The sequence below is a fragment of the Symsagittifera roscoffensis genome, chromosome 7 (assembly GCF_963678635.1).
Source record: "Symsagittifera roscoffensis chromosome 7, txSymRosc1.1, whole genome shotgun sequence".
Lineage (NCBI taxonomy): Eukaryota > Metazoa > Xenacoelomorpha > Acoela > Convolutidae > Symsagittifera > Symsagittifera roscoffensis.
In genome coordinates, this window is record NC_087068.1 from 11,274,106 (window position 1) to 11,293,313 (window position 19,208).

The 19,208-nt window shown below is 33.9% G+C and overlaps 3 protein-coding genes across 5 annotated transcripts in view; 2 read left to right on the plus strand and 1 right to left on the minus strand.

Annotated features, from left to right (window-relative positions):
* LOC134851296 (organic anion transporter 3-like) overlaps positions 1-8,002 on the plus strand; it is a 28,502-nt gene extending 20,500 nt beyond the window's left edge. For all 3 annotated transcript variants that reach the window (XM_063867313.1, XM_063867312.1, XM_063867311.1), the window contains exons 5-13: positions 911-1,014; positions 1,446-1,600; positions 4,420-4,588; positions 4,851-5,165; positions 5,626-5,837; positions 6,225-6,341; positions 6,470-6,595; positions 6,867-6,984; positions 7,284-8,002. In XM_063867313.1, the coding sequence (XP_063723383.1) occupies positions 911-1,014; positions 1,446-1,600; positions 4,420-4,588; positions 4,851-5,165; positions 5,626-5,837; positions 6,225-6,341; positions 6,470-6,595; positions 6,867-6,984; positions 7,284-7,344 (1,377 nt within the window). In that variant the 3' untranslated portion in view covers positions 7,345-8,002. The remainder of the gene's footprint in view (positions 1-910; positions 1,015-1,445; positions 1,601-4,419; positions 4,589-4,850; positions 5,166-5,625; positions 5,838-6,224; positions 6,342-6,469; positions 6,596-6,866; positions 6,985-7,283) is intronic.
* Positions 1-19,208, plus strand: part of LOC134851470 (clathrin heavy chain 1-like) — a 519,829-nt gene that overhangs the window by 383,457 nt on the left and 117,164 nt on the right. The gene's annotated exons all lie outside the window — the stretch shown is intronic.
* The window catches only part of LOC134851526 (sestrin-3-like), a 244,979-nt gene that overhangs the window by 136,607 nt on the left and 89,164 nt on the right, over positions 1-19,208 (minus strand). The window lies entirely within an intron of this gene.

Here is a 19,208-nt window from a genome sequence, read left to right on the forward strand (position 1 = left end):
GTTGACGCAATATTAGATGCCAGAAGTAATTATTGGAATAATTGGAGCGATATGTCATATTAAAGCGTTTTCACCCGTGATTGGAACCATAGTTAAAAATTTCCAATAATTATTTGCAATCTCGAGACAAAATCTAGAAAACAAGATTTCGAAGCATCATTTAGCGCTTTCTTGGCAATAAATTTTTCTTTTTTTTTGTTTCTTATTCACTTTTTGAATACAACTGTTGAGGTTACAAAAAATTTAGTAGCGTTCTGAGCAGTGGCGTGCGCAGAAATTTTTCTAGGGGGGGGGGGCGGTTTTCGAAAAATTTTGAAATTGTTGCGGACCCTATTTTACCCTAAAAATTTTAACGCCGCAGGCGATTTTTACAAAAAACAGGCCAAAAATGCTTTTTTTGCGCACTTAGGAAAATTTTGACAAAAAAATGCGTTAGTGACAAAATTAGTTATATTGGCGCCAAAGGCGCCTTGAAAAATTTTGAGGTTCATTAGCCAAAAATGAATTTCGTAAAGTTATACCAAAGTGGGGACCCTTTGGAAAAATTTAGCAACCAGAATTGAGGGAGGGGGCGGTTGCCCCCCTTTGTCCCGCTACTGGTTTTTGTCTATCTTTTCATCATACTACGCAAAAAATGACCCAAATAAAAAAAGTTTTCTTTTTCTAGTTTTCAATGAATCTTTGAAGATAACGTTTATAGCAAATTTTGCAAATTTTAAAAAGAAAAGTATGTTTTTTTCTAGTTTTTCATGAATGTGGTCGGAATTTTCTGTGTTACTTGAACAGCAACCGTCTATTCTTGTTAAAATTGCATGCTTTGCAGCAAAATTTTATGTCCTCGAGAAACTATACCTGGTCAACTTATCAGTTCAAAAAGAGTGTACTGATTATAAAGTGGTTAGTGTTTCAGTTTGGTCTCGTCTGCGGTCGGGAGATCTACAGACGGGTGGACAAGGCACTGTTTGTGTTGGGACAGGCAGTCGGCGCCTTCGTCCTGGGATACCTCAGCGACAAGTGAACTACCCATTCAATTTGCAATTGGCCCTAACCAAAAAAAAATGCATTTTCTGTAACCCCTGCTATACAAACCGAACACGTCCCATAATTTGTGTCCAGATTTTTTTGGTAGTCAATGATTACTTTGACTTATTTTTTCTTTTTCTTAAAATTTTTAAAATATTGTCATGGTGTTGGAGGATTGCGGATCGGCGGTTGCGATAGAGAGCTCAATTTCTTTACCTTTCTTTTAGTAAAAGCAATTTCTACTTATAAGAATATGATGGACTCACTTCACATAATGTGGTACAGAACATTTTGGTACTTTTGAATTTTTTTTGGCACTTGTTAATGCCGTACAGAACGCTTTGAAATGTTAGTTTTTTCCGACTGTTTGTGAGTTGAAAAAGCAATGATCAGTGGCTTAACTCCTTATTTAATGTTGACAGATACGGGCGTAAGAAGATGTTGATTGTGCAGTACATTCTGGAACTATTCTGCATCCTGGCACTCGCCCTCTCCCCTCACATTGTCATCTTCCTCTTCCTCCGATTTGTGGTGTCCATGTTCAACATGAGCAAGTTCCCTATCGCTGTCACATTCGGTAAGTGCAGTAGTTTGCTTAATTCTTATGCTTTTTTGCACCAGTTTTGAAAATCGTAAATTATTCCCTCGAGGTCTAGAAAAATTTCCTCGAAATCTTTTTCCTCAGGGGTTTGACCCCCTCACCAACCAAATGGTCCGCCTTTGGTATTATTTTATGACATCCATTTTCGGCCGACCAACCCTATACTTTTTCTGAAGGAGCCTTCGGCGCCTATATATACTAAACTTGAACGGAAGCGCGCGCCAAATAAACGCAATTTTTTGGTAAAGTTTTCCAAAAAGTGTCCAAAACGGCATGTTTGTCCTGTTATTTCAAAATATTGCCCGAAAATTTGGTCAAAATAGGGTCTTTATAGATATTTAGGAGAGCTCGGAAAATAATTTTGGTCGACCTAAAAAAAGTCGACATAATTTTAAAATTTCGTCACCCCCTCTCGAGAAAATCTTAGATCCGCCCTACATGTAAGCAAAGATTTGATTTTTCACGCATTATTCCGGTACACGAGTTTTTTTATTTGGTTGATAAGTCTACATGAAAAATATTTAATATGTATTTGCCATTTAATTTAGTGGATGTAAAAAAAAATAACTTCTTTCTTTGTCAAAAACTACAGCACATAGATTAACCAGTTCCGTCTTTTTAACAGGCCACATTTTTAGACAATTTGGTTACCATGAGCATTTTAAATAAAATCTTAATCAATTATAATCGGCGGTCGGAATACTCAGGTCTTTGCTTTGATGATAGCAGACTTGTTTTAAAAATATTTTTCAGTTTCAGTTTTTGTTTATTCGACTTTCAAAGAAAAATGTACTACTTAAGCTCAGTGTGGTTTTATCTTATGGCAATAGAAAATTGGGTTTTTTATAGATCCATTTTTGATTGGAGTTTTCTATACCATCTGAAATTTATTCACCTTCTAAGCTCAAAACTAAACAAAATTTAATATAGATCAATTTGTGTTTATTTGTGGAGATTTAAAAGTTGGCAACTTGTGCAATTTTGGACAACAAATGCGTAAGCGTTGGTTTAATCCGGCTCAAATTTTTTTTCGAATGTTTTGAAGCAAAATTATTCCATGGGGGGCTATTGTTACATGACTAGACGCTGGATACACATTTTGTACAGAAATATCGTTTGTGGGAAAATTTTAAATAATCTAAAAACAATCCTTTTTTCACATTTTAAAATTTTTAAAATCAATTTCTCTCTTTTTTTTGTCAAAATTTCTTAAATTCAAAAAAAAATCAAAATTGATTGTATTTAGAATTTTGCATAAAACTATTGGGAAAAGTCTTTTTCATCCTATTTTTTTTGAGTTTGTTGAAACGGGTGTTTTTTTTTCTCCAGGAAAGCTTTGGGTTTTGAACTAGCCTGTTGTGACAAAGAAATTAGTTAATTGAAAAACTACTGATGCTTCGATCTCAAGTTTAGAAAGCAATTTTCCTGCAACCTTTATCCGAAAAGTTATGCAGGTTTGCAAATTGGCAATTTGAAATTAAAAACTCGCCATATTTTGCGTTTTAAAACAGCGTAATCGGCAGATGAAATCATTCAAACAAATAGTTTTTTCCTCACAGGCTATGTAAAGCAAAAACTGATATATTTTTCCTTTGGTAACGTTTTATTGAGAACAAAACGCTGGCCTCATTTGCATTTCATCTATTAATTTGAATGATTTCGAAATGCAAATGAGGCAAGCGTTTTGTTCTCATTAAAATGTTACCACAGGAAATATTTATCAACTTTTGATTTACATAGCCTGTGAGGAATAAAAATCAAAAAGAACGAAAACAGTTCAACTTCGTTGTTGTTCATGTTTGGCATATTTTTTCATCGATTTCAAAAAAAACTTTTCCGTTAACCCTAAGGGGCAATAGAACCATCAGGGTTTTGCCCTGATACGAGAAATCTTGTTGCTCCAATTTTTCGATCATCGAAGAAAATGAGATATGTTTTTGCCTGGGGTGCTGGGGTGGTTTTTTAAGAGTAATGAACGTAGTGAGTACTATGATATAGATCTTGAAGATTTTTTTTGTTTTTTTTCAGGAAAAAATTGTTCAGCTCAATTTGGATTTTTCGTGGTTAGACTTGTGATTTGTTTTTAAATTCAGTGCATTTCCATTGTTAACAGGAAGGCAAACTCCACTATCGAAGAGCAAAATTAAAAAGGTCACGAAAAACGTGACTGACTTCTAATTTCGAAAAAGGAAATTAATTATCAGATTTCCCAGCAAAACAAAATGTTTATCTTCTGATCCAGTTTTCTCAAAATCGGTTAGGTTTAACAAAAAAGTGTCCATCATAACTTGTTGTAAAAAGTTTAAAGACTTTTAAGGCTATCTATTTTTTCTTCGAAATTCAAAAACTTGAAGGTTTTTAGAAAGAACAAGTGAGTTTTTTTTTTAGTTTCTCTGCGTTCATTACTCTTTTCCAACTGTCTGTTGACTATGTTTATTCAGATGGAGAAAGTTTTACAAATTTGTTCCGAATTGATATCAAGCTAATTCGAGATTTTGTTAAGTCAAACAGAGCCTTTGATATATGATAATATTGTCCAAAAAAGTTGTAAGTTTATTGAAAAAAAAAATACCAAAAACTATTGGAAACCAATTAAAGGGCAGTTAGATTATGCAAGGCTTCGCCCTGATATACGATCAATCTTGTTTTGAACATAAAATTGCTTGACGAAGAACTAAACAGTAACTACAATGATTTTTCAGGGTGGTTGAGTTTCTTAGGAGATTTCAAATATCTTTCTCTAAACGCGCTTCAGAATGTTTCTACAAACTAAGAGCTTCAACTATAATTTCTAGGCGCGGAGGTGATGATGCCGCAGCACCGTGGTCTGATTGGGATGATCCCCGGGATAGAGATAGGAGTGGGCATGATCCTCTACTCCTTCTTCGCCTACCTGATCACTTCCTGGAGATGGTACACTACAACTGGCATGTGGTTCTGCCTCCCCATCACTGCATACTGGCTGTGAGTGGAGTTACTGTTCACTTGAACGAATAGATAAATAAGCCGAACAAAATTACTGGTGGTACACAAAATATTGTTTTCACTATGGTGTAACAGTGACTTTTTATCCGGGATTTAAATAATGACCGACCAGTTGAGAGAATAAAACAAAGTTGGTCAAATCTGCACTGCAATATTGCGTAATTGAGCTCTTGTTAACTATATTTCCTAACTAAACTTTTCGGGAAAAGTTGTGGTAAGTAGTTGTTGATATTGTTGCCAGCATCGCCATGCCCGAAAGTCCTCGCTGGCTTCTGGAGAAGGGAAGATACAGAGAGTTCCAAGAAATAGTCAAGAACATCGAGCGCAAAACGGGAAAAACTCTGGACCCAAAAATGTGGTATAAGTTAGAAGTGCTGATTAAAGCAGAAAAGCGAAACACGACAGTTAAAGAGCAGTTCCAGAATGTCTTCAGAAGTAAGTCTTCGGCGATGTCAGACGCAGAAGAAGAAGAAGAAGACGATCAACCGAGTGGCTTCCAAGAAATTGGAAGGTCGCCGTTGTTAATTAGATGGCTCACCGTTTTTGCTTTTGTTTGGTAAGTTGTTCAAATATTTGATTGATGAAGTTGAACATCCGGGAAGTGAAGCAAATGCGCGCTCTCGTTGTTTGGCTATTCTCGCGAAATGCTGAAAAAAATGGTTGCGTGGGTTTTTTCCACGAATATTTGGTGTCGGAAATATATTTAAGAGCATATTTAAAGGAACAAAATTGTCTGTGCTTCTTGTAGAGCAGCCGGTTGTTTAAAAGACCCTATTAGTTTTAGATTTAATAAGCTTATATGTAATAACTTTGGTTTATATTTTCGGTAGGTCGACAATTCGTAACAGGCTAAAATTCGTAACACAGTACTGGAAAGTAGAGTATGCTTGCTCCGCTTCGCTCGTTGCGCTCACATCCGGCACTAGAGGAATATTGCGCGTGAATCAGTGTTCCCCGCTTAACCTACTGATACTAATTGTCGCCTGTTACGAATTGTCGCCTCACGATATTTTCAGGTGCGCCAACACTCTTCTTTATTACGCCCTGACAATGGGTCAGGATCTGTTCAACCTCAACCTTTACTCTTACACTCTCATCAACGGGTGCTTCGAGATGGCCGGAGTGCTGCTCATCATGTTCTCCATCAACTGGATTGGGAGGAGAGCCAGCATGATGGGGGGACTCTTTCTCTGTGGGGTGTCGCTCGCATTGTGCCAGGTGTTTGAACGTAAGTTAGATCAAAGGTCGAATTATGTGATATCTTTTCGCCATTTACGTTGCATTTGAAAAAAAATCATTTTATTTGAAGAAATTAAAAAAAAAACAATCCGCTCCTAAAATCGCTGAAAAATATCTTTAAGTTTTCCAAATGCAACATGTTTTTTTAGCAATGACACGAATCGGATTGTTTTTTTTTAATTCTCTCAAGTAGGATTATTTACGAATTTGAATAATACTCGGCCAAGTGCGATACTATCAATTTACGAAGGTGTTTTTTTTCCAATTTGCAAAGATTTCCTCTCTTTTCAGGCAGTTGAAATTGTGAAAATGTAGAGCGACGAAGATATTTGTATTGTACATGTGACGAATGTTTGTTATAAACTATGTGTTTCAGAGAATGTGGTGTTAAAGCAGTTGTTTGCGTCCACGAGTAAACTGTTCATCACTGGCACCTTCGACATGGCCTTCCTCTACACGGGCGAAGTGATGCCTACACTAGCTAGGACTACAGGTAAATACCACTAGTCTAGTGCACATCTCTAGAGAAATTGACCAAAGATGAACGTTGGGTGCCTATGATTCTTAGCCCCTCCTTTTTTTCTAGTTAATCGAAATTTGATTCTTCTTTTTGATCGGCAGGAGTGGGAATCTGTTCGTGTATCTGCCGTGTGGTCGGAATGGGGTTCCCCTTCATAGAGATGATCAACTCCTACATCCCCGGAGGCAGCATCATTTTCATGGTCGTCCTAGCTGCAATGGGCGCTGGTTAGTTATATATTTTTACATGAAGCAACATTTAAATGATTAACGACTTTTCTAAAACTCAAATATTTGAGCCAGGCTGTTTAAATGTTTCATTGTTTTTTGAATTTCGAGGAAAGCTCTTTTTGAGTACAAAAAAATTGAAATTTACGCTGCCTCTAAATTAAAACTTCCGATTGGTCGTTTTTTTTACATTTATATTAATAATTAATGTTTTTTTTCTAAAAATTTAAAATGAATAGTTTATTAAGTGTGAAACTACTCACTGCCCTAGGCGCTTGTTTCCTTCTTCCGGAGACTAAAGGGCAGGAGCTTCCGGAGACGATAGAAGACTGTGAGTTATTGGCCAATAGGAAACTGCTCAAGTTCCACCCAAAAGTCGCTGACACAGAGTAAGTTGAAAACTTTTGAAATTAGTATCTGAAATGAATTGGATCAAATTTCTCTTTGTTTACAAATGCATTTTCTGGAAATTGACGACGTTTGATTTTTAAGCAATTTAAATGATCGAAATTTGATTATCGATAAAATTTTTAATTTCAAGAACAAAAACCTTTTTGAGGTTCCTAAAATCTTCATAACTTAATACAAAAAAGTTCTTCAATTATATTCACAAACAAGCTAAATTTAAGTTTTTTAGGGTTAAAAAATTATAATTTGAGGAGCATAGTTTCGAAAAACTTTGTTTCAGACCCGAAAAAGAAGGAATAGAAATACAGTTGGTACATGAAAAGAAAGACACCAACTGCTGACAACACGTAAAAAACAACAAAAGAAAATAACATCAGACGACTGCCTTCAAATCAATCTATCATTTGTGGGAAAAACGGGAAAAGCAAAAGCCTGAATTTATAACCGAAATTGGACCACTCCGAGGAAATAACAAGCGCATATATGAAGAAACGTAAAAAGCTGTTAAACAATTTTCAGACCGTAGTAAAATCTTCTATTCGTTCTGCAAAACAAACTTCGATTTGCCGAACTCTACCCAGCACAATCATGACTTTTTTGTTTTGATCTTTTTTGAGTTTGATTGAATGTCATTGAACGAAGTTTGTCCCCGTCTTTGTGCACATAGCTGGCAACAAAACTAAAATTAGTAGGGGTAACAGAAAAGTTAACAAATTTAAGTTATCTAGAAAGGGGCAATTATGAAGTAACTAGATAAACAGAAAGACAAAAAACTAGAACGTTTAAGAAGGGGTGACAATTGAAATGCTCATTTAGTGTGTGGATAGAAAACTTATTTTCAAAATTCCCATTGAAATTTTTTCCATTGTTCCACATTTCTCAAGTTGTTTTCATTTTATCGAAAAAGTGTCAAATTTCACAATTCTTGAAGTTGTAAGAACTTAAGGCTCGTCTATTTTTTTTAATCTGGTGTTGAAAAAATAAAAATTTATTTTCGTATTTTCATGAGTTCATTAACATGTTAAAGTATTAGCAGTATTTGTAAATTATTTTATATCAAGTATAGAAATAAAATGTCAACGTAGTGTTTTTTGTAAATGACTTAAATGAAATCATAGGAATTACTAAAAACTGTAGAAAAATGTTTGACCCGCTTTACAAAGACTCACTAAACCGAAATGCTTTAACTAACCATTCGAAATTTTCAATGAAATGTCCCCAGCCAGCCTTAATTTTGTCCAATTTAAGATTGTTAAATTTGACTAGCCTAGAGCCACAAAAACGTCATCACTTCTTTTAGTTTTAAGTGCAATTAAACGGCTTGCGTGATTAGTACTACAAATGCTTCGACAACAAATATAAAACGGGAGAAAGAGAAACAAGACTGCTCGTATCAGGGCAAAGCCTTGAATGTTCCGACTGCCTTTTAAGGTTTATGGAGCAGTAAAAATATTAAACAATTAAATGTAATAAAACAAAATGGAATTTTTTTTCTAAAATTTGAAATTTTTCACGAAAAGCATCCCCCACACGCCATATAAAATAAAAAGGATATATTTCGCTCCTTGTAACAAATCAATTAAGGCAAATAAGCTTCCTTCAACCAATTTGGAACGATTTCTAAGACGGATGAAAAATCCGCTTACGCGTTAATAGCGCGAAATATGTCGCGCGTTAATTGTCCCAAATTGGGAAAAATGATCCCAGGTAAAATATCGTTTCAAGTTTGAGCTCACGACAACAATACCTTTCGAATGATATAAAAAATTCCGTCAAAAATGGCTGGTTAAAAAGTCGAAAGTTGTCTGAAGAAAAAAACCCAACCCCGAGCACAAATATTCCGCTACTTTCGTATCGAAAGTCGGAACAACAAGGAAAACATTTACTCCTTCTTGTTTGTGTTTAATTGTTGCATGTAACTGACCAGCTGGGTCACCAAAAAAATTCTTGTTAAATATTTGCTGCTTCCGTAAAGGAGGACGTTGGAACAACCAGGAAATCGAACTTACGTGAACAGAGGAAAGGAAGACAAAAACATGAATAACAAACAAAAAAACTTGATAGGCAAGTTTACAGATACAAAACAATTAAAAATTAATTATTAGGAATAAGCTAGTTGAATAAAATTGATCAAATAGTCAAAACTTTCAGTTCTGTATTTGACGCTTGAAAAAAGCAAAACGATTTCAGTTTTTTCTTCATGCAAATTGATTGTTGAATACTTGTTTTACCAGTCAAATTAAATCGATTTAAATTAAGTGGAACAATAGCCCGGAGCAAAATCCCGTGTTAGCTGCTAGTTTCTTTTAGGAAATGAAACATTGTGAAAAAATGAAAATTCCTATTTTACAATAAGTTTTTACAACAAATAGAGGAGGTGGATGGGCTGACTTTTCTCTCAATCAGACATGCTCAAAATACTCACAATGACAGTCACACTGAACATCTATTCTGCGAGGAATTTTTTTATACGTCACCTACTGGACGACACATTTCGTGGAAAACGTAGACTATGACCTTTTTTCTACATCCTACATGTTCTAAATATTTTTAATGCAAGAGAGTCTCAATGCTCAAAATGTCCCTTCGATGACCACTTCGAACTTTCACCTTCACAATGATCTACTGACTTTGTTCACAATTGCTTTTGAACTGACACGGTTTTCAATGCCGTCTTCTGACTAAATGCTGTTTAAATTGAAATTTTTCTACAAGGAGCCTGAAACTCAATTGGCGAGAAAAAAAGGTAGGAACGTAGATGACTTGAATGGTTCAAATGCTTACAAAACCGAAGCCTTCAATGCTATGAAAATAATTTTAAAACGGGAGAACTTGTTTATAATAAAATGTGTTCATTTTTTGTATATATGTGACAAGTTAGGCCACGGAATTTGAACTGCACAAGTGACAAGCTAGGTCAACAACAAGTAAACTAGGACATCAGAACAACCAGGTAATGGAAAAAGAAAGAGAAGAAAGGAAGAAAAAATCTTAAACAGAAACAAAACAATTTCGTTTCGCGACAATATTACTGATGCGCAACAAAATTAAAAACTGAACAAGACTGCTCGTATCAGGGCGAAGCCCTGAATGTTCCGACTGCCTTTTAAGGTTTATGGAGCAGTAAAAACATAAAAAATTAAATGAAATAAAATAAACTGAAATTTTTTTTTTTTTAATTTGAAGTTTTTCTTATGAAATCATCCCCCCACACGCCATATAAAGTACAAAACAATAGATTTCGCTCCTTGTAACAAATCAATTATGGCAAATAGGCTTCCTTCAACCAATTTGGAACGATTTATAAGACGGATTAAATCTCCGCTTACGAGTTAATAGCGCGAATTATATCGCGCGTTAATTGTCCCAAGTTGGTCAAAATGGCCAAAATGGCAGGCAATCTTGAAACCCTCATAACTTTACGAAAAATGATCACAGGTGAAATATCTGTTCAAATTTAAGCTCAGGACAACAATGGCTTTCGAATGATATAAAAAAATTCCGTCAAAAATGGCTATTTAAAAAGTCGAAATTTGTCTGAAGAAAAAAAAACCCACCCCGAGCACAAATATTCCGTTACTTTCGTATCGAAAGTCGGAACAATAAAAGGAAGAAGCCAGTAAGAAAACAATATTCCAGAGCTTGAAACTTTCGTTCTTGTGTTTGATGCATGGAAAACGCAAAAAATCGAGCTACTGAGAATTTTTTTTGGTTAAGAAACTTCTACAAAGTTTATCAGCGACTGGTTTTCAGTTTAAACATGAATCAATTAAATGGTAGCGGATTCACATTTCTGATTTAAAACTTTTGTTATGCAATTTGTCTTTCAAATACTTTGTATACCAGTCAACTTGAGTCTCGTTGAAATAAGCGGAACAGTCTGAGCTGCCAGTTTTTTTTTTCAAAAGAGAATGTTTCATAAAAATGAAAATACCTATTTTACAACAAATTGCTTGCAACCAATAGACGAAGAGTCTTATATCAATGAAGTTTTTAAATATAAGTTGTTGACATGCTTCAATCACTTACAGCTATGGTCATACTGATCATCTAGTTTGCGAGTAATTTATACGTCACATGCTCGATGACACATTTTGTAAACAAAAAAACGTAAGTAATAGTTTATTACGTCCTTCATTACGAGGCCAAACTGTGCATTCTGTGCATTTTATGCGGATTGCACAACAGGCCAAAATCAGATTTGTCGTGGAATCCACATCATTGCTACTTTTATTTGATCTTCTTTGCTGTTATGGATTCCACAAATATTCCGCTGACAATGGTTTAGTCCTTGCTTGTAAATTCCGCATTGCTAGAGATAAGAATTCCAGCTCTAGCTTTTAATTGTTCATATGCAAGTTCAGTATTGATCAAAATTTGGAATCCACTTACAGTTTGCGGAATCCGTTTACATTTGCGGATTCCGCTTACATTTTGCGGAATCCAAAACAACTAGCTATATTCGCTTGTTGCGGAGCCGCGACCCAACAAATGTGCCGACAAAATTTACGTTACACTCATATGTACACGGAATCCACGGAAGTTTTTTAAGTGGAATCCACTTACATTTTGGAACAAGTTTAAAGATTAGTTATTGGAATCCAGGAACAGACACAAAATTGTGCGCCGATCCAGTGCACGGTTTGGCCTCGTAATGTTCAGGTTCTATTCATTTCAAAACTGTTACCCCACGAGTTTTATCAAAACCAAAATTAAACTTGTAATTGTTGCTTTTTTCGCTCATTTTTGATTCAAGAATGTGTTTTATTGATTTGTTTCATGTGCCAAGAGAAACAAGAATCAAGGCGCAGCGAAAAAATTGCTGAGAAGCCAAGTTCTTATGTCAACAAACTAAGCATACATTAAACATGATATAAAAAAGATCACTTTTTTCAAGTTAAAAAGCAATTCAAACTAACTAATGAGTTTTTTAAATTCTATTTAAGTTCTTATTTTGGAATAGGTTAAACTTGAATCAGATTAAATGAAATCAAAACTCAATTCTTTTGATAAAAATGAAGCGTTTTTATAATTTTAATTATCTATCTTGATAATGCAATGTTCAACAGACCAATATGATCATTGTGATCATCCCACGAAAAAAGCAATTGATCTGCCGCTATTTGTAAATCACAATATCAACCTAAGAATATTAAAATTTTGTTTTCCAGATGTGTTCAAAAATGTTTTAAAAGTGAGTCGCAAAACTGAGTCAAATGCTAATGAATCGCAAAACTGAATTCATCGCCTGACCTTCTCAGTTATCAACCAATTTCGCCAGTTGTGAGCATTAGTTGCCTAACTGTAATGCGTTCAGGTGGCATTAAAAATGTAGGTTTGAGTCTTTTCTAAACATCTTTTTTAAATTATCTACTTGAAAAAAAATAAATTTAATTTTATTGCTTTTTTGCGGTCTAAGAAAACATGATGGAAAATAAAAACTTGTTTCTAAGCTTCCCCTCACGTGAAAACAACGAAACAATCACAAAAAAACCGAATATCTTTTGGAAAAGGAAAAAAGGTTTTTCTTTGCCTTCTTTTTTCAATGAGATATGATGAACTTGCTCGGAACATTGTGCTTTACATAAACAACTGCCGGTTATTGTTTGTTTCAAGACTATTTTGGGAGCTATCAATTTTGTTTTGTAAGTAAGAAATATTCGAGTATCTGCTATTGAAGATCTTCGGTCTCGAGAAGGTCGTTCGCAACCACAATAGTCGCGACAAAAAATCGCACAACTCGGCTGTAGCGGCTGAAATGGGACTCCCTTTCATTAAGATAATCAAATTCTAGACCTACAGAGGCGGTATCTCACTCATGGTTGCAGTAGCTGCTATGCAGACTAGTTCGTTTTTAGCATTACGAGGCCACACTGTGCTTTTTAGAGAACCGCCTATTTGCTTGTGTATCTCTGTGGAACAAGGAGATGAGCTTTGAGACATGTTACAATCGAACCGCCAAATTTATTCACCAATTTGTTTTGATATTCACTAGCAGATTCCTCAAAAACTAAATGTCGGCAACTAAAATGTGTTGCGGAATTTGCAAGGAGCTAAAATGGCAAATGAAGGCGATCTCTCCGCGTTTACTCGGGGAAACCGCAATTAATTGATTGATTTCGAAGTTTATTTGAGGATTTTACAGTTTGCTATTGAACTCCGAAACTTGTTGATGTAATCCGCAATTTGTCAGTTCAAGTTGATCTCGCAGAACCCATTACACGGTTGTATTCCCAAATATTCATAGAATCTAAAAAAAATTCTGGATCCCGCAAATCTTTTTCTTGATTTCCTGCTTGACCTAATAATTGGAGCTGCACTACCTAAGAACCTTGTTGCAACATCTTGTCTCTGGATTCCACAACAGTAAAAAGACAAACAAAAACAGCCCTTTTGTGGATTATGTGAGAGAAATTTTCTAGCTTTGTTGTGGGATCCGCAAAAAACCGCTTTGACACGCTTTGAAATTTAATGAGAAATTTAGTAGACAAATTTTATAGCTTGTCAAAATCGCCACTTGATTCTTACTGGCAATCAGTAGCGGATTTTGGGTGGAAGCGAACGCCTCCCCCCCCCCTCGGGGATTTGACCCCCTGCCGACCCAAAGGTTCCCCCCTTTGTACTGTTTTGAGATATCTATTTTTGGCGCGGTACCCTAAAATTTTTTAGTATTTATAGTGATTTGGGAGAGCTCAGAAAATCAATTTGGGTGATCGATTTAAAAAAAATCGACCAATTTTTTGAAAATCCGCCCCTCCCCCTCTAGAAAACCCGTAGATTCACCCCTCCTGACAATTATTGAGCTTTTTCAATTCTATTCGTATAGATTTCAGCTCGCTTATTTCAAATGTTTTTTGTTTAATACCTATTTTAACCGGTTGTAACGTCCTGCATGATCTGTTTCGCCTCGAATTTTTTTGACTTTAATGATACCAAAATTTAATACTGAAATAATTTAGCTGATAAAAACTTGATAAACTTTTTTAATACCTTCATATTTCTTTTCTGCATCGGAAACTTTAAATCTTTTTTATCTTTAAGGGAGCGTTTTGTCAACAATTCAATTGTTAAAGGTCAATCCCTGTCTGCAATTTTTCAAAAAAAAGTACTCTGATGAAAAAGCGCCAACAAACAAATTTTTGAGAAACCTTTGAAAAACGCGCCAAAATGATATCACTCTACTCTACTCAATAAGAATTTACAATTGTGTCAAGCCGAAGGCACCTATGGAAAACTTGTCAGGGTAGTTAGCAAAATATGAATCTGGTTCTTGTGTTAACACCCATCAAAACCACTGAACAGGGCTTATGAGCCCGAATAATTGAAAATTTATACGTTCAGACTGGGAAAACAAGATAAAGCAGAAGAATTGGAGAAAAAATCGAACTGCCTGACCAAACCTTCAAATGAATAATATGTGCCCAAATAAACGAAATCTTATGTTTTCAGACTCGAAAAACAAGTTAACTATTGGATGACAAGCAAAACGATTGCACGAAACAACTTAGATCTTCAAAAAGTATCTTAAATTGCCCTAAATTTCAAACAAAACAAATTGGTGGCACTTTTGATTATATGAGAGCAACATTGAGATCAAAAAAAAATTTTAACAAAAAAAGTGCTTACCATACAGTTTTATTTATGGAAATTGTACGATATGCTTTTTTTCATACAAAAAAACCCACAAAATTGAGATTAAAAGTTTTTAATATTTTTTTTGTTACCAAACTTTCTTCTGTGCTCACATATATATTTTACGGAAAAAGATTTTGCACTCAAATTTGGCTTTTTGTATTTGTGTTTAATGTAGTCCAGGTTGAGTTTTCACCCAAAAAATCTAAGAATTACAATTTTTATAATTACAATTGTTTTTTTGTTAAAACTATAAACATAAATTTGTAAAAAAAAATTAGCTTTTCTTCTCAACGATCGAAATTTTAAAAGTAAACAGTTCCAGCCATGTGCAAAAATTAAGTTTTTAGTATATATTTTTGTGTGGGAATGTTAAGATTAACTTACATCGCTAATATTAACCAATGCTGTTTATCTGCGTGGTGACTGCCAGTTTCATTCTGGGTTTTCTTGCGACCGAAAATCTTTGGTTAGTGTGTTTTGGATAAAACACAAAATTTCGAACAAAAATTTTTGTATTTCTATTTATGGAAAAATGATTTTCATTCAATTTCATCGATTGAAAAAATGCGTTTCATACATTTTCATAGTCCAAAAAATGGCTTTCGCTATTTTTACGAAACCTTTGTGATAAAAAGTATGGCAAATTGGTTATTTCTTAGTTCTAGAAGGTGGCAAAAGAGCTTGTTATAAAATTCCATAGCATGGAAAAAATGCTTATCATGCTACTTTCAGACTAATATTTTTGTCTATGGATTAATATGGAAAAGTATGAAAAGCATTTTTGTTCCGACTTTCGATACGAAAGTAACGGAATATTTGTGCTCGGGGTGGGTTTTTTTTTCTTCAGACAAATTTCGACTTTTTAACTAGCCATTTTTGACGGAATTTTTTTACATTATTCGAAAGGTATTGTTGTCTTGAGCTCAAATTTGAAAAGATATTTCACCTGTGATCATTTTTCGTAAAGTTATGGGGGTTTAAAGGTTGCCATTTTGGCCAATTTGGGACAATTAACGCGCGATATATTTCGCGCTATTAACGCGTAAGCGAGATTTAATCCGTCTTAGAAATCGTTTCAAATTGGTTTAACGAAAGTTATTTGCCATAAATGATTTGTTACAAGTAGCGAATTTTATCTTTTTGTACTTTATATGGCGTGTGGGGGGATGATTTTCATAAGAAATTTCAAATTTTAGAAAAAAAAATTTTCACTTTGTTTTATTATTTTTTATGTTATTACAGCTCCATAAACCTAAATAGGCAGTCGGGACATTCAGGGCTTCGCCTTGATACGAGCAGTCTTGTTTATAGTATGAAATTCTATGATAGGCATTTTTTGTCAACTAGAGAGATTAACACTTTTGTATTCAGTTCTCAAAATGGATAGTGTTAGGGAAATTTTACAAGATATGAGTTTTTATGTCTCAGAAGATAGACACTTTTTTATCATATTCTTGAAGATGACAACAATCATAGAACGTGGATTAGAAAAAAAATCTTGCAAGAGGAAAGTTATTTTGAAATGTTTGCAAAATAATCGAATGTGCAAAAGTCTTGTAAAATTTGGCTTGAACACTTTTGGCTAGTGTAAATTTTTAAGCACTCTTCTATCAACCGAAGGCCACAAGCAGTTTTCCTACAACTGATTGAAAAAGTCTTTAATTGTGTTGATCGAAAAATAATTTAAAAGATTTTTAGCGCACTTTATCAGATCCTGATAAAATTTCGAAGAAAAAACTATGATGTAAAATCTTACAAGATCTTAAAAGTTTTAAGAAAAATGGTATAAATTTCTAACATGAATGATACATAATAAAACTCGCAAAATAAATAGTTTCTTAATAAGTTTGATTCCAATGTTTTGATTCAATCAACAAAGTTGATCTTACAAAAACTTACAAACAATTTTTCTACGATCCGATAAAACATACATGTTTTATAGTAGTTTTAAATGATGAGTATTCGAATTGGAGTAAAAATGGTATCACTAATTAAGCTGAAATTGGCTGGCCAGTGAGTGCTGAATGAACATTGAAATTAATTAAGAGCTTGTGTTCTGAAACTTAGTATAGCACGGGAGTATAAACACAATCTGATGGCGGTGTATCGACTAGCATAAAGTTCGACTAGCATTTAAAAAATTTAAATTGAATTTCGTATCGACTACCATAAAAAAATAAATACATAAGTTCATTATTGTCAAAAATGAATATATACATAAAAAAATCATTATACACAAAAAACGTATGTAGATCACAGTTTCTCCGCACATTTCACAATTTGCGCGGTAATCAGTTTTCGGGTTATACCAATACATGTAGGGGTATGACAGATCACAATTTATCTGATAAAGATTTTCAATTACTTTTTGGTTTCTTATTTTTCAATTTTCCAATTTTTGCAAATGCAAGTTTGAATAATGAAAGGATTATGATTGTTCTTAATTTGAAAGTCTTCGAAAGTCGGAACTACAAAGCGTGGAGCAATAACTATAAAAGAAACTCCGGAAGTGCCGCATAGTCTGAAAACCAAAATGACAATCATGTCATGAAAAATTAAAGGAGGTTAGACTTTTAAATAACGGTAGGGGTGTCATAACATGTTGACGTGAGAGAATGAGTTAAATATGAGAAAAAGTCAACATTTTTCCGTCTGTGAATGTGATTTTCAAATTTTAACATGAGATAGCAGAAAATAAAAATCCCAGATAAAGAATTTCGAACTTTCTTTTTTAGCCCCACCAGATTACAAAAAGAAATTCTAATAAAGCTATCAAAATTATATTATTCGACACATTTAAAGATTTTCAAAACTATATACTAATCGAGCTTTATGCTAGTCGAACGGTCAAAAATCGGAGGATATCTTTACCACAGTGCTAAGTGCTTCTAAGCATAGTGAATATTTTAAGGCCGACAAACTTAAAACATAAAATTTCAAAGATTATTGAAACTCATTGAGCTTATAAAAATACAAGGACAGATTAAAAAAGTTATTAGGTAAGAAATATGTCCAAATCGAGGCATGGACATTGTTTCAGAATGAAGATCAAAAGAGCTTATCAACCTGAAAAAACTTTAAAATTTTCCGCTCAATTTGTATAATCTTTAATCACGCAAACTATTTAAATATCAAAAACTGCTGCAAAATCCTGCTTTACCTTGTCAAATAAAGTTTAAAGGCATATATCCAAAAAAATTCAAATATCTTTTTTGCTGTTTTTAAGCAAACGTATGCAGTTTTTACCACATAAAAATTTAATTTTTTTGGGGGCTTACATCAGTTTAAAACTTTTTGGGGAGTTTATGACATCTCATTTTTCTGAAGCCTGTTGGCTTAATTAATTTTTCTTTTACTCGCTCACAGTTTTTGAGTTTTTGAATTGACACAAAGGATCAAAAATCAAATTAACAAAATCCAATCCATTAAATCAAACGAAAAACAAAACAGAATTTCAAACGACTAGAAACATTCCATCTTAAATGGAGCAAGCTTATTATCGGTGAAGTTTTGCTGTAAAATAGTTGTTTATGGCTTTTGCAAAATGTTTTCCTTAGTTGTTTATAATTTATACAGTGTATATTTTCGAATTTTTTAAATAAATTTAATTTTGGTTACCTTTTAACAATGAAATTAATTGACCAAGCAATACTAAGCAAAAAATTATTGATTTTTTTCTTCAGTTTGCCCAACGCTGAATGTCTTCATACCTATTATATAAAATTTTATAGTATAAAAAAAAACGCAGGTCACAAACTCATGCTCATAATTTGAATAAATATGGCTAACTTTTGCTGAAATTCCAGATTTGAAAGTTCAAGACTCGTATTTTTTTCTGTTTGGAGGACAAATTTTTGAGTATGCAGATACGTGGGTTTTTGGCATCCAAGTCACTTATTTTCAGTCCCCGTGTCTTCGGTTGCGTCATATTATAAGTTTTGTTACCAATTTATTTGTTTTGGCAATATCACTTAATATATGATATAAGCAAATATTTTACTATTTCACAGGTGACAAATTACACGTTATTTTATTAGAGTTCAAAACACAATGTTAGTGCCATTTTGGATCAAAATGGACTCAATCATCTAGAATGGCAGATAATCCAAGGGAATTTAGCGGAAAATTGAGATTTTTCCTTTTTTTAATATGTCGATTTTTTTGAACTTTATAATTTAGAACTTCTGATAAGATTAGTAGAAGTTTTTCCATATCGAAAAAGTTTCTTACAAAATCTTGAAGGTTATTTTTTCTAGGAGTTTGCAGTTGCCTTATGACAACTGAACAGCAAAAAGGTTCAAATGGATTTTTAGAACTCTGAAAAAGTTCCTATAAAAAAGTGTAACATTCGAACTTTTCCCAGAAAAATCCCAGATTTGAAAACAAATACTTGAAACTGTCTTAGAGGCTGCAAGAACTATCATTGCGCTCAGAAATCATCTTTTTTAAGCAATTTGGCAAGTGTTTTCTAGACCTTTCTCCTATCTCACAACCTGTCCAAACAAGGCTAGGTAGATAAGGCGACAGAACATTAAAACGACAAGACACTCAGGCGACAATTTTATTCAAG